The sequence below is a fragment of the Strix uralensis genome, chromosome Z, assembly GCF_047716275.1.
Source record: "Strix uralensis isolate ZFMK-TIS-50842 chromosome Z, bStrUra1, whole genome shotgun sequence".
NCBI lineage: Eukaryota > Metazoa > Chordata > Aves > Strigiformes > Strigidae > Strix > Strix uralensis.
The window spans coordinates 102,507,573-102,523,188 of NC_134012.1; the positions used below are offsets into that span (position 1 = coordinate 102,507,573).

Here is a 15,616-nt window from a genome sequence, read left to right on the forward strand (position 1 = left end):
TACTCTTTGTTCTGTTAACTGTAGGTTTATTTATGTCCTGCAGTTACAGTCGGGTCGTCTCTTCCGCAGACAGCCTCTTGGTCACAGTGACCTGGCTCTCACTGGTGCCTCTCTCTGCCACCCTGCCCCTTCTCTGCTGGTGTCCCCGGGTTGTGATCCTCTGATCTGCCACCCTGCCCCTTCTCTGCTGGTGTCCCCGGGTTGTGATCCTCTGATCTGCCACCCTGCCCCTTCTCTGCTGGTGTCCCCGGGTTGTGATCCTCTGATCTGCCACCCTGCCCCTTCTCTGCTGGTGTCCCCGGGTTGTGATCCTCCCATCTGAGTGCTGGGCACTGTAGAACCAGCTGCGGGGCTGGCTCTGAAGAGCTGCCGGCTCTACTGTCCCCACGCTCCAGACTGTGCTTTCATTTTCTGTACCCACTTTCTGTCACTACAGTGATTCTGCTAGAACACAGTTGGGAATTAACTACATTAACAGCTTTCAACAGCCTTCTAGAAGTCCGTGACTTTGGCAATTTGTCGTGTTGCAGGTTTCATTAAGATTGCATTTTGACACTGGTGTAGAAATTCATACCAGTAAAGTTTTCTACTTTATTATTTTGCTACATTTCTTCATTTAATCTTTTACCCTCTTCCCAAGACAAAACCAGTACTTTTTCTCAAAGCCACCTCTACAGCAAGTTTTCCAAGGAAACTGCAAAACTATTAGTTCAAACGTATGTCAGATACCTGATGTCATCTACATGAACTGAAGGGCTTAATTCTGCTCCTGCAGTGTTGTGCTCTTAAGTTTCTCCAGTGTTCAGTTTTAAAACCTGATGCAAATCAGCAGTGATTCAAGTCAGAGACTGATGCTCACAAGGAACTGTGGAATGAGTTGCTTTATTTAAACTTATTTTTAGAGCACAATGAAAGTATTCATACATCACTTGTAATTGTGGTTACCAGGAGTGCCATATGGAGTTTTTTATAATGCTTTCTTCAGGAATAAATGTGTCTGCCTTATAAAAGTCAAGAAAACAATACTTCATTTTAAACCCCTGCCTCCCTCCCTTTTAGTCCATGAATTTCAGGGTGAAAATATCTGCCAAATGCAACTTAAGACTGCTCTGAGTCTGCTTTCTGTGCCCCAAAGTTCCCTCTAATCTAGTTGGTTTGTTGTTTTTTCTGAGTACTCTCAGCAGGTGTCTCGTAGTGTCTTCTGTGACCTGGATCATCAGGATTTCCTTTCTTTAACACCTCTACAAATACTGCCCTTGGACAGGAATCTGGGATTTCCTCTTGCCTTTGTGTGTATTTCATTCCAATTGGCTGATAGTTTTTCCGGTGATTTTTGAATCTCATGCTCTTTTCCTCAATTTTACTGATATTCGTGGTTTTGTCTTAATAAATCTTCCATGTTGGTACCAGTTTTACCTTGCAAAGATGCCATGTTCATGTAAAATACTTTTAGATGGAACTTCAGGGCACAATTAGCCATTGTAGACTTCCTTCAGTGCTTTTACTACTCCTTTGATGTTTAGTGTCTGTTCTCCAGGAGACCTTTTATATGTTTTGGTTTGCTACTGTAGTTATATTCTTAATTGTGGATCTGCTTCTTTCATTCTTTTCCCATTCTTTGATTTCTTCACCAGTTTGCTCAATGCGTTTACCATGCCTGCTCTCCAAGAAGTCTCAGCTGGACTGTTACTTTACTTTGTAGCTTGTTTAATTTTTCCTAGTAGATGTGTTGATCTCGGGAACTTCTGTTGTGTTGCAGAGCAGATGACAGACACGTATGGGGTGAGATTTCTTATTAATCAGAGACCAGCATCATTCTGCAGGTATTAATGTACATGTCAGTGTTAGGCACACGTTGTTCTCACTGACTGAGGCCTGGTGTGGCTGTATGTATTCATGGTATTTGAGGAAACCTGTGGGTACTGCATGATGTCTAGTATGTGTGGCAGCTGTAGAGATCAGAAACCAGACTCTGCATTTTACTAGGACTGACAGTTGGTTGGGTTTTGCTTGACACCCTGTTGAATTCCACCTAGCTGCATACATCTCTTTGTGACCAAATGCTACCGACGCTGAGAAGCCCAGCGAGAAAGAGGTTTGCTAAAGGTCATGCAAGAACTCAGAGGTAATGCAGGCTTTGAAGGTACAAGTTACAAAATCCTGTCTCAGCACCCCAGTCAGTGGGCTGTCCCTGATAGGGTCAGTGTGGTTTTCCTCCGTGTCGCCGTGTTGCTCAGACACTGGGTGCTGTAGGGTGGCCGGGGCTCAGGGGCTCAGGCGTCAGCTGTGACTGGCCAGGAGCTGGGCCAGGAGTGCCCTGGGGGCTGGAGTGTCTCAGGGCCCGGGAAGCTCGGGAAGCTCTGTGGCAGTTGACATGCTGGCTGTGCGGGGACAGGCCTTCTCTGAGGTTGTTGGCACGCAGTTTGTGGTGGTGAGGTTGGAGGGGTTGCCAGCCCCAGCGCTCTGTCCGGCCCTGCGGCAGTTGTTCCCCGGTGGTGGTGACAGCTGAGCAGCTTGTGGGGCACCGGCTGAATGGCTGGGTCCTGCAGGCACGTGTAGGGGGTGAGCCAGACCCCTGGTTCCCCCGAGCGCGGTGAGAAGGGACCTTCAGCAGTGAGGGAGCGGAGGTGGGAGCGGCTCAGCCAGCCCTGCTGCGGGACCTCTTGGAGGGGTCACCCCGCCTCGGTTCCCTGCAGAAGACCGCAGCAGGCCGGGCCTGGAGCTGGGGGTACCGTGCAGGTGGGCTCCCGGGGCCGCGAGGCGCCTGTGCCCGTGTGCCGACACGGCCAGGAGCCGCTGCCAGCCACAGCGATAGCGACGGTGGGGCGAGCGCCGAGTGCGCGTGGTGCTGAGCGCTCTGCTGGGCCTCCTCGGGGTTCCCTGGCCGAGGAGCACAAGCACTTGCTTCGTCAACGCAGATAGCCGTAGAAAAGAGAAATCGGGGGGGTTCTTGGACTGAGAATCCGTTATGCAACAAAAGCTTGTGGTGGGTGTTTTGTGGTTTGGGGTTTTTTTTTGGGGTGTACATTTGTTTTCTTAAATGGAAGGCTTATTTTAATGTTAATTAAGAGTTTGAGTCAGTTCTGACTTTTTCTGGTTGAACATATTCTAATGCCAGGAGGAGATAATTGGCAGGGAGTAGATTTAAGATTTTTACACATCAAAACACGTGGAACGGTTAAAGGTAGTGGAATGAATGCTTTTGTCCTTTCCCATTGGAACTGAATGCATAAGTGCGTGCTCATAATGGTTCTGTTATACAACAAATGCGGAATTATTTAGAAACTTAACAAGATACATCACTGAGTATTTTTTCAACAAGAATAGAAAAGTATTGTTTGGTGAATGTTTAAAATATTGTGCATCTTTCACCTGAATTTAGTTTTTAACAAAGGAATTGGGTGAGTCAGGATGAAAAGGCAGATTATAATATAAACTACTTTTGATGGTCTTCTCTCATTTTCTGCAACCCTTTTGGGAAGATTAATGTTGATCCTATAAGGCTGTCTTAATGTCCTTGCTCCGCTAACAGAGCTCTAATTCTGCAGCCGTTTCAGACGAGCGAGGCTTTTCTTCCTGGGGACACACAAACCCATGTATTTCATCTGGAGCTGCTGGATTAGTGGCACTTAAAAATTAGATAGTTTGTTTAGTTGTTGCAATCTGAGCCTGATTCTAAGTTACAAGTTTCTTAAGAGCTTTACTGTGTGTTTTATTTATAGACTTTCCAACTCAGAAGTTTAATATTAGTCAGATGTATTCTAGTCACTGAGAGTTTATGTAACTGCAATGTAAAGAATTGCCTAATTATATTTAGGACTGTTGGAAACTCTGTCATGTTACTTAAGAAATTTGTTGAAGAATGATCACAACGTTGCATGGTTGGCTTGCTGAAACATGCACTGCAGAGGAGCCAAATGTAATCAAAAGTCTTTGGAAACTGGGGAGTGGCACCAAAACCGGAAGCGGGAGGGGGGGAAAAAAGATTTTTTTTTTTTTTTTTTTTAAATGGAGTTAATTTACTGGATTAAGGAATAAGTTGCAGCATGATTACTCAGACTATTCAACAATATTTTTTTGTATGTTTTGACCATTCTTTAGGTGTTTTAACTATTCTGTATAGAACATGATCTAAATTAATGAGCTGCTTACAGTGTGATTTGAAACTTTACATTTGGAACAAGGAGGTTGTGAACTTCAACTTCTGTTGAAACACAGCAGGTACAGAGAGCTCTGAACAGTGGTGGTAGCGATGGTAGGAGCCATGTAGGAAGCTGATGGAGTGTGTGTTCTTAAAAACTGACTCTGGAATCAATGAGTCCTAATATTTTTCCTTGAATATAATCATAGGGCCATGAAGAAATTCATGGAAGGGACCTTAGAAGGTCTCCAGCCCAAGCTAGTTCTCAGGGCAGGGTCCGCGGTGTGGTCACACCAGTTTGCAGTACTACTAGAGGCTCACCGAGTGTGAGTGGTCGCCTGTCCCCACGCAATCCCCCAGCGTTCTAACCTCTCGCGGGCAGCCCTGCAGCCCCTCTTGCTGTGTGGGTTAGAAGCAACCCCTGGCCCCTGGGAGCATGTGGATTTTGGGGTCTAAACCACCTCTTGTTGGAGATGCAGCTTCCGTAGCTGTAGGTGCCCCCAGGCTGTCCCCTGTCATCGGCTGGCTCACGGCATGTGCACGCACACGCACCCCCACGCCGGGGCGGTCACTCGACTGCCTGGTACCCGTGGTGGCCGCCTGGAGGGTGCCCTGCACTGTGCTGATGCCAGTGGGGCAGCTTCTGGCAGTCTCAAACCAGGTGTTGGCTGCTGCTTTGTTCCCCCCTCTTTGTCCGCACTGCTTAAAAAAATACAAAATACCGTGCTTCCATTACACTTGTTTTCAAGTTGACTACTTGTCAAAATACTTTTCATAATCCCCTGGTTATTGCTTAATCCAGCTCACAGTCATCTTCCTCCCTAGCATTGCCAGGTTTTGGTTGAATAGTACCCCGAGTGCTGCTTTGTTCTGTGATCTTGGGTTTGGAGGATCCCAGCATTTGGGGAGGGAGGGGCATGGGGAGGAGTATTCATGCGTGTTTGTGTCTCAAATAGATGCACCATCCAGGTATATCCAGAACTGAATAGATAAGCTGAAATTGTAGAGCAAAGTAGACTTCTTCACTGGGGAAAGAGATGTGTGTATACCCTCTTGGGTTTTCGTTTGACTTCGTTTTGGTTGAATCTGCGTGTTCATTTTCAGTGTTGGGTAAACAACTTTTCAGTAACAAGCATATTCTTTTATGGTGCTCTAGGGTGTCAAGTGCATCTACCAATCTTCCCCTTTCCACCTTCCCTGGTAGTATTAACAGCATTTTCCAACCACTCCAATGTCTTCAGTAATTTGTGTGCCCATTTCCTTCTCTGTGAGGTATCACACATGATGGCTGTGCCCTCGCTGCCCTTCACGCTGACCGGATCTGCATCCAGTCCTCTCCCCACCCAGCTGTGCGTTCACTGGTGCTCAGCGCACTGGTGCTCCTTGTAGCTTGCACTGGATGGGAAGGTTAAGGCTGCTACAGGTCGGTTCCTGGTCTTGTAAACCTGATCGATTATCTGTAGATACTGAGAGTCCTATGGTAAAACCGTGTGAGACAGAGTATGGTTATGGATTCGGAATTCTGCTTGGCAGATCTGTTCTGACTGGCGAGTGGTTGGTAACAGGCACTTTCTAGGGTGGGGATAACCATTGCTAATTGCTTTTAATATACCCTTCAGGTGATTTTTTAAAATTATTTTTTAAAGATCTGCTAAGTTAGAAACAATTTTTTTTGCTGTATTTCAATTTAATTTAGATATTAACTTCACTGAAATTAGATGTGATAGAGCCCTGTCCCCAGTGGAATTGGCTGAAACCTGTAAGCTATAACAGACTGTCTTATTTTCCCTGAGACCTTCCTCTGAATTGACCAATATAACAACACAGCTTTCTCCAAACAAAGATGTAGCTCAAGGGGATTGACTAAAATGCTTCCTTGAGCGTGTTACTTCGGTAATATCTTTTAATCTAAGAACTAGTGTGTATGGGGCTTGAAAAGAAGTTTCAATCGGTGTTTTATCTGGATGCAGAAGATACCCAGATTCATGGGTTTGGAAGTATGTCTGGTTTTAGCCCTTGCCGTGACTCCGTGTGATCACCATGATACTGCATCTTAATGAAGAAAAATCAGATGATTTCCTGTAAGCTTTTGCTGGGTTAGTGTGATGTGGTGAGAGAAGCAGCCTAATAGAGTTCAAGGATATTTCTTATTTACAGCTAATTCCAAGTGGAGAAGAAAACTGTTACAATTTCAGTGTTCTGTTCTGTAGTATCTGATACTCATGTCCTCTTACTTTCTGATGATGTGAACAGAAGTTGTGTGTGTGGTGCTTATTCTTTAGATAACTAAATTCTTTTAGGAAACTGGCCTGGAAGCTACAATCTGTGAATGAGATGCTGCCTCTGCCACTGTTGCTGAATGAGCTCTGATCCTCAGTTTCTTGAGCTTTCACATGAAGTTTCAGAGCTGTTTAGGACAGATCATGAGTTCAGAGCACGGAAAAAAACTACCAACTGTCGGATTTGTTTAGGCAGCTGCAGCTTCCAGAGTTGTGAATGAAATGCTGAATTTAGCAGTATGTAAAGCAGATAATGTGACTTAAACAACTTTTCCTATAAGCTGTCATCAAACCACATCAGCAACAGCTTCTGGGTAAGAAACTGTAGCGGTTAATCTCAGGTCTTGTTTCTTTTCCTCTTTACTTGTTTCCTTACGTTCTATTTAGCAGTTTTCTTTTTAAATGCTCCTTGCTATTCAGAAAGCTAAAACCAGAAAAGCTGGCAGTGCATTTCAGGTGGCTTAAAGATGTCCTTAAGTGCTGTTTTGTATTTATTTGCAGTGTTTAATTTGTTGACAGTAGGTTGGATGGTAGACTTTACAAAACATTCAGATGACATTGTAATGTCATAGAACCTCAGACTGGTTTGGGTTGGAAGGGACCTTAAGGAACTTGCATTGGTTTATAGTACCTGTCCAGCTCTGTGTTCATCTTAAGTGAATGGATGCATGGAAGTAAACAGTCTCAGATATCTAATCGCTTGGGTAAATTCCCACCTCACATTTAGGAGAACTTTGCTGGTGCAGCTTAGTCTGACTCAGTCTGTCCCACTTCAGAGCAGGCAGAGATGTCAATAGTATGTTCAGTAAAGGCAAAATTTTCTTACTGAAACTTGCAATAAACTTAATTATTCTCTTTTTTTAAAAAAAAAATCTGTTGCCACCTTCTTCATTTTCTGTAGACAGAAGATTCATACAGGATATTTTAAGATTAAAAAATTCTAGTATTTCTAAGGGCTCATGAAAACAGCATTGCCCAAATATGGATTGATAACTTAAAACTGGGAGGGTGTTTCTGCCACCTGTTTAGCAGTAGAGTGTGTTTTGTTTCCGAACCTTCACGTTTTTCAGGTGTGCATAGCTAGTAGTGTTGTGTTTAGATGTAGATCCACCTATACCCATATGATATTTTTGTTTCAGTTTTACGTGTGACTGTCAATGTCCTGTGCAGTAAAACTGCTATCAAAATAATATTTCCTAGGCTTCGAGTCCAGAAGTAACTGTGTGAGGTTTTGCAATTGGCTTAAACTGAGTCCATGCTTCCGTTGTAAGTGAGGTCCTACCCCTCCCTTGTCCCAGCTGTGCATTTCTTTTCCTCCCCATCTTCTGGGACCTTTCATATCTGAAAACTCTTAGTTTGTAATTATTACTGTTGTTATTTCTGTAGTGGTTTTTTTCAGTCACATCAGCTGTCTAATCTGATTGACCAGCACTGGTGCAGGAACACGTGGCCAAAGGTGAAGAGGAGGATGGGCTAACTTCTTCAGCAGCGGCAGGCTTAGGCCTGCTAAAACTGAAGGCAAAACTACGTTCTTGCACATCGACTTAAGTGTCTAAGCGTTGAATTAAGACCAAGGGCCAGACCTGCAGAAGAACTTGCACGTGAGATCCACAAACATGCCTGAAGGTTTCTGTGGATTCAAATGTTGGCAGTCAGTCTTAGTTTCTTAATGTTGTGCAGTGATGGCTGGGGTTAAGACTTTCATTTCACAGCCCTCGAAGGTCCTTAATTTTGCCTTTTAATCCTTCTTCCATACAAACTTCTTTCTTCGTGTTGGCTTATGTCAGAAAGGCTCTGTTTGATTCCTCCCTCACGCTGCAGGCTTCAGTGAATATCTGGGGTCTGCTGCTTCTTGTAATGGGCTATTTTGCCAGTAAATATTAGGCAGCACAGTACATTAAGCAATTCAAAGTAGTGTCAGGATTTCTTTTTAATCACAATGATGCTTTGTTTTCTTTCAAACTTTGGTGCTTAATGCTGAATTTAATTGCAGTTTAAGTAGATGCATTCATGTGCATCTATTGGTATAAATAATCAATCCAACATGATGTCTTGTTTGTTCTTTATTTTCATCTTACTGTGGTATTTTATTTTCCAAGTAAATTAAGCATCTAGTATAATGAACACTCAACTGCTGATTATTCTGTAGTGATACTGTCACAGAATTGTATTTTAAATGTAAAAAATATCAGAGAAACTTATTTGAGAGTGAATCTCTGAATGAATCAGCTGGTAATCTGAATGTCTGTTGTTCATCCTTCCTTCAGGAAGCCTTAGATTGGCCTCCAGTTGACTGTGCTGCAACCCTGAAAGGGAGGCATCGGAGCAGTTCAGTGTCCTGGTCCTACGCTTCCACCCATTTCCTCTCTCCAGGCAGAGGCACTGCTTCCATTCCGCCTCCTGACATGATACCTGTCTGGAGTTAGTCTGCTTCTGCAGGATGTTTTTTCTCCCAGTTGTGTCTTTTCAAAATAGAATCACAGACTGTTTTGGGTTGGAAGAGAGCTTAAAGACCATCCAGTGCCACCCCCTGCCCTGGGCAGGGACACCTTCCACTAGCTCAGGTTGCCCAGAGCCCCGTCCAACCTGGCCTTGAACCCTTCCAGGGAGGGGGCAGCCACAGCTTCTCTGGGCAACCTGTGCCAGGGCCTCACCACCCTCACAGGGAAGAATTTCCTCGTTATGTCCAATCTAAACCTACTCTCCTTCAGTTTAAAACTATTTTTGCCCCTTGTCATGTCACCATAGGCCCTGGTAAAAAGTCTTTCTCCATCTTTTTGTAGCCCCTCTTTAAATATTGAAAGGCCGCAACAAGTCCTCTGTGAAGCTGCCTCTCCTCCGGGCTGAACACCCCTAACTCTCCCAGCCCTTCTTCACAGGAGAGCTCTTCCAGATCTAGGATCATTTTTGTGGCCATGCTAGTTTATTCCATAAAAGAAAGGTTATAATCGAATGTGTTATTTGTACTGTGGAAACCACACTAGTCTACTTAAGGTTGCTGTGCATGCAAGGTTCCCTTCTTCAGATCCTGTGGGGCCTTTTACTGTTCAGACCTCCCACCAGATGTAGGATTCTTCTGCTGGTACTGGGAAGGATCTAGCAGACCGTCGTCTCATACTGCTGTCATGGAGCCTTCCTCCACATCGCCCCTTTCTAGTAGCTACTGTCTCCCTGCTGGAAGAAATTCAGAAAACACAGATTTGGAGGGTAGAAACCTGCAGCACAGCCAGAGCGATAAGCAGCTGGAGTTAGGGTGAAAGCAGTGACCTCCTTTAGTGGCATGTTTTGGATCTGAAAGTTGTCTGACAGTGAGCCGTATGGTCTCTGGCATATCTCTACTTCCTTCTCCTTCTGAGAAGAGGGAGCAGGGTCTGGGGGGGAGATCTGAGACCAGGTTTGTCGGTGCTGGCTGGTTGTGGCACAGTGGATGAGACTTTCCCATAAACTAATGGAAAAGAGCTCTAGTGGTGGTTCTACTTACTGCTCCGTGGAGCTCCAGGTAGTGGTTATAGTGCCCCATACTTGCAAATTTAATGTTCACTCTGCTTCATTGACTGTGGAAATTGTATTTTAATGGAGGCTGAAGCATTTGTGCAAACCTTTATGATAGTGTTTGATCTTCAGTGACCTGGTAACAAGAAGGGCCTGAAAAGCTGGAGCAGGGTGGGTGTGCTGTTCAGTAGGGAAGTGTGTGTGGAATGTGGGAGCACCTTCTTTGTTAAGGTCACCCAGGGGGCAGAGGATGGGCTCAGCGGCTGGAGGGGGCTGCTGGTCACAGTCTAGGGGCAGAGTGTGAGTGTCTCTATCCCCTGGAGCTGGTGTGTGCGGGAGAGTCCATGTGGCGTTCACTAGTGTGCCCCAAGCTGGGTCATCGGTGAGCAGGAGGCGCGGGGTCGGTGCGAGGTGCCGGGTGGGGAGTGGGTCCATGGCAGCGTGCAGGGGGACCCACAGCTGTGACTGCCTGTGACACGAGTGTACCAGTGTCTGTTTGCAGTGAGCGCCAGCCGGCGAGGAGGAGACCTGCGGGGCTGGCAGGAGAGCTCGGGCTCTGGGCAGGACTGTCAGATGGACAGAAGGGCTGTGCTGGTGTCACCACTGCTAGTGTGGGTCCAGAAGAGTTCCTCAGGATAATTCCTGTTCCCTTTCCTGTCAGCCTCAAATGGCTAGTGCCATTGAGTCTCTTCTAAAAGCCATGGCTCCAATCTTTTCTTGACTCATTTTAATGCACTGCCACGTGCATGCTCCTGAGCAGAAGCTGTGTGCAAGCAAGTGGTTCTTGTTCATAGCAATGGGACAAAGCTGCAAGTTAAATTATCTTTAATGCTATGGTCAGTATTTAATTGAGCATATTCAAACACCTATTTTAAATGTTTCAGTAGCTTAATACAGTCCCTAGGTTTCACTGAAAACACTTTCACTAGAAGTTTAGAGCTGCTATTGTTACGCAATCAAATGACAAATTTATATTGGAATTATATTTGACTGTACAATTCTATTCCCATTAAACATGATACCTTCTTTTGCAGTGACCCGTATGTGAAACTTTCCTTGTATGTAGCAGATGAGAACAGAGAACTTGCTCTTGTTCAGACAAAAACTATTAAAAAGGTATGTATATGCTCTTTATTATTCTGTTGGTTTGGAAAGATTAAGTATACTGGAACACAATTCTGTGACATAATGCAACGCTTATTTAAATTGTTGCATCTATGTATAGCAACTGAATAATGCTTTTTTTTTTTCAAATGAAAATAAGAAAAAAGTGCATGCATCTTCAGTGTGCATGATCTGTTGACAGGATCTGATGTGTTGCATGGTATTCTCTAAAGCTTGTCTTATCAGATCTCATTACCTTGTTCACTGTTTCTTTTATCAAAGTCATATTTTAATGAAAGACATAGCTGAAACAAAGACCTAAAACTCTGCTTTAATTATAATTTATTTGACTTTTAGCAAAAACAATCATTTAATGTTTCCTTTCAGAATTTCCATTTTCAAAATATTTTCCTAATATGGGAATTTGAAATAGCCAAATGACAGAAGATACACATAAGAATAGCCTAGAAATACACTGAAAAGGCTTTCATTTTTAATTAGAACCAAAATTAAATTTTATTTTCTTAATTTTGTTCCACACAAACAAAAATTCCACCTGGGGATGTTTGTCATTACCAGGGCCCTAAGAATTTAAAAGTTGTTTGGGGTTTTTGTTTGTCAATTTTTTAAAATTTACTGGTAGTGATGGCAGAAGAAAAACAGTCATAACATGAATGAAAAGTAAGGGAGAAAATAATGAGTTGTCATTTTTATGAAGATATTTAGAATCAACAGTGACTCAATTGAAATCAATATGGCAAAACAGAATAGTGAGGAAAATTTTGTTATTGAATAGAATGTTGTTGTTCTGAAATGACAGCATTAGGTGTCATGAGAAAACTGCTGTGATATCCTGGAAGCATGGAAGATTCAGGCAGAACTTAACTTTTCACAGGACCCAGGGCATGTTTGATGTTGGAAAGTAAAAGTAATTTTGAAAAGATTTCCTGGTTAACCATTGACACTTGTTTCATAATAGCATTTTCACGTTCATGGTATCCTTTGAAAGACGTTCGTTATAGCCCATCTAGCTTAATTTTATGTAAAGTTTTTAGACATTAAAATTTGTGAGAGAAATGTTAACTTCTCCAAAAAGGGGTACCTAGTTGGTTGCTACAGTAACAGCCTGGGCCATGGCCTTTTTTGTTTCCTTAAATAGATTAACCGCCAATTCCATCCAAGTATGCAGGAGGCTTTCTTACCATGTGCATATCTTGGTTTTTAGAGACTCTGCTTCTCGTTCTGCCGTTTCCTGGGATGTAGTTGCATGGAATCAAGTCCTGTTCTTGAAATCGTGTAAATGGAAATGCTTAGGCTTGAGAGGTCCTTTTCAGGCTGTTGGAAAATACCTGGCTATTATCATTCTGGTCTAACCTTAACTAACATGTTCTTGCTGAAGTGCAAGATTGGCTTTGACTGGCGCACTATGGAACAGCAATATTCATGAGAAACTAATAAATCGGTACCCCTGCGCCTGTGTACTGATGAATCTTTCTTGCGTTGTAAAGGGTAGATGAATAAAGTGAGTGTAGGTGAAGTTTTATTTTCTTATTTAAAAAATAATTTGGACCAGTGTAGTAGTTTTGGATCAGTAGCAATATGGGCTCAGACTTTAGCAGCTCCTAAACGGGCAACTCATTTCATCTGGAGAGAGCTCGGTGGAAGTCAGAGACGTTTGAAGAGTCACACCATACAGTCTATGCAATCACTTTCATGGGCTTGTCTGCAAAATACGTGCTTCAGGATTCCTGAAAAGTAATGGCTTACTGAAAAATAACTGTCTAGTCCAGTTCTTGTACTGCTTATTTATTGTCGTAAAGTAGTGTGGTACCTTCTGTTAACTGGCAGATGCTGGAGGATGGGAGGGAGATTTTCATCTTTCACCTTTGGCTTCAATGAAACGGAAGAATTTCGGTGTGAGGTAATATGAGTGTAGCTGTTGGAAGGGACCTCTGGAGATCCTCAGCTGTTCTGTGTCTTTGTGACTAAGATGATAGCAGAGAGGATATGAGGCAGGTCATGAAGGTACAAGGATCCTTCGGCTTTTGAGAGAAATCTGTTGTCGTAAGCCTGTGAAATGAGCGGAGAGGAGATAGGAAGCATGGCATGGATCTAGGACTTCATTCTTTTTCCCCTTGCTTCTTAAGAAAGAATGGTGATCACATCCAGAGTTTTATTCAATTTCTGATTTCTTTTTAAAATTAATTTAAAAATTCTTACTAGAATAGCATAGTCCTTAATTGAAAAGATGTTGCTGGTATGACAGCATGACTACTAAAGACACAGCATATTAGGCTCCAGCACACATGAAATGCAATGGCTATAGTGCAGAAGTTAGGAGAGGTTGAAATGAGAGCCTTAGAGTGGAAATAAGGTTGTCACATCACTGCTGCTCTGAGGCAATACCTACCAGATTTGGGTCTGCGTGAAAGGAGAATAAGAAAGCTTTTGAGAAGACCACCATAAATTTAAAAAAAAAAAAAAAAAGTAGTAAAGATATGAAAGTATTGTATTGATTGTATCAAGAGCTAAACTCATGGATCTTTGCACAACAACCCAACTTTGCAGGGGCTGAGGATGAGATGATGATGATGATGATGATGATGTACTCCTGGAATTGCATCTGCCTTTTTTCAGTGTCTCTTGTAACTGTCACTTAAAGCCTGGACTTTCTCAGTCATTTCCATAATATTAACTAATCCTTGGGAAAGTTCTAGTTAGTCACTTCTGGTTTGAATTGTTAAATTTCATCTCAAGACATCTGCCCTCAAAGCAGTATCCTTCCTATGCAATTTGCAATCTGTTTATTTCATAAATAGCAAACATCATTAGTATATCTTGATTTTTGAGTTAAAGTCATTAATGAAAAAATATTGAGCAAAATCAGTCTCAGGAGTGATTCTGGAAGACACTGCCAGTTATCTCCTTCAGCTCTGTGACTTTTAATATGACAGCACCTAACCCTTCACTAGGTTCTTATTTTTCTACTCATTTTTGTCTTCCTCAGTTTAAAGGGTAACTTCCAGCGTGGCACTGCCTTGCAGGAGTGCCTTCCAGAACACAAAGGGACTGCAGTTTCCTCTTTTTCTTCTCCTTTTACATTACCTGTGCACTTGTCTGACATGTATCCTGCTGTACAGCGGGACGCAGGCTTAGGAGGTGCTTAGTTACAGCCAAAGGGATTAAATGCACATTGCTTCCTTACTTGGAAAAAATAGTCATCAGAAAAATTTTCAGATTCATTTGGCATGATCTAGCTATGTTGAATTTCTGAGGCTTTTTGTTTTGATTTACCTCCCTCCATACATTTAGCTATTCCAACTGTAAAATTTGATCAATGCCTTGTGTTTCCTTTTGGGGCTGTGTTTTGAGTGGCCTGCTAGAAACACTCTCTTCTTCTTTCTGCCCCAGAAAAAGCTGTATTTGCTGTTTGCTGTCTTACGATCTTGTAGGATGCTTAGTATGTTCTTTAAATTCCTGCTACGAGGCCTGGGATTTCGTGTGTCAGTTCTTTCAGAAGCCTGGATGAAGATGATCCAGTTTCCTCAATCTGACTGTGCTGCGCTCTGAGGGCTTCACTCTATACCAGATGTGACAACGTCTGCCTTCGGACAGATCCCTCTTAGTTATTCTGCCTTTCCCAGATGTGATGTTAAACGTAATTTCCTGTATCTGAGTATGCTTAGTCTTCCCATTGAACTTCATTGCTTAGTAGCATCAGTTCTTTTTCTGTGTTCTCACTTTATTTATATGGTTAAAAAACCTTGGTGTTTGTTCTGATATCCTGTGGAAGATCTCACTCAGCTTGACTCTTGGCAGTTCTTTATCTGTACAGTACTTGCCCTTTTTAGGACGTAGCTCTTTTTGCTGATGAGTCTTTTTGTTGTCGTTTCCCTGCTAATACCCTTTCTGAAGTTATTCATGCATTTATTTCTGGAGCCTTTTGTTACAAGTTCTTCTCCTTTGCTAGGATTCCAGCCTTTGTACTTTCTGACTTGACCTACTAATTGTTTGACTTGTAAAGGTGGAAGAAATTTCTGCCCGTTACCAGGTCATTTACCAAAAATTGTGCTGCCTAATGCATCAAGTATTTCCTGAAATTTGTATTTGTGGTTAAGCAGCATTTAAAATTAATGCATTACTGATGGATATTAGTGCCCTCAAATTTAGTACAAGACCATGCTTCGTTTGTTAAATTACATGGAGCCTCTCTTGCTGGTAACAGCTGCATTTGATGAATATAAGTATTTTTAAAGTAACTTTTTTCTCATTACTTCATTTTTTTGACTGAATACTTTTAAGCTCCTTAAGGCAAAAAAAGCCGAAAGTTTCTCTCTGCCTCCAACCCCTATCCCTGCCCTTCACCTACACTCATTTTATTCTTTTCATCTTCCCTTTACAATGGTCTTTTTTTTCACGAAATATTTTTGTGCTCTGTCATAAGATTGTTTAGGGTAAGCAGGTGAAACTGAGAGTACAACTGTTAACCACCTGCATAGCTGGCTACAGAGGTTGAGAGTTTGATCTTTTTTAATACTATTTCCTTTTGTCCTCCTTTCCCCCCCCCCCCCCCCCCCCTAAATTTTCTAGAACAGGGTTT

The 15,616-nt window shown here is 42.8% G+C and overlaps 1 protein-coding gene across 7 annotated transcripts in view; it reads left to right on the forward strand.

Moving 5' to 3' along the window:
• The window catches only part of NEDD4L (NEDD4 like E3 ubiquitin protein ligase), a 175,682-nt gene that overhangs the window by 64,869 nt on the left and 95,197 nt on the right, over positions 1-15,616 (forward strand). For 4 of the 7 annotated variants that reach the window (XM_074856998.1, XM_074857000.1, XM_074856999.1 and 1 more), the window contains exon 1: positions 10,951-11,028. Coding sequence is in view for 2 of the 7 variants with exons in the window: in XM_074857003.1 (XP_074713104.1) it covers positions 10,947-11,028 (82 nt within the window). In the remaining 5 variants the exon portion in view is untranslated. Of the gene's footprint in view, positions 1-10,946; positions 11,029-15,616 lie in introns of those variants that run through there. The other 3 variants (XM_074857003.1, XM_074857004.1, XM_074857005.1) reach the window with 1 other exon arrangement.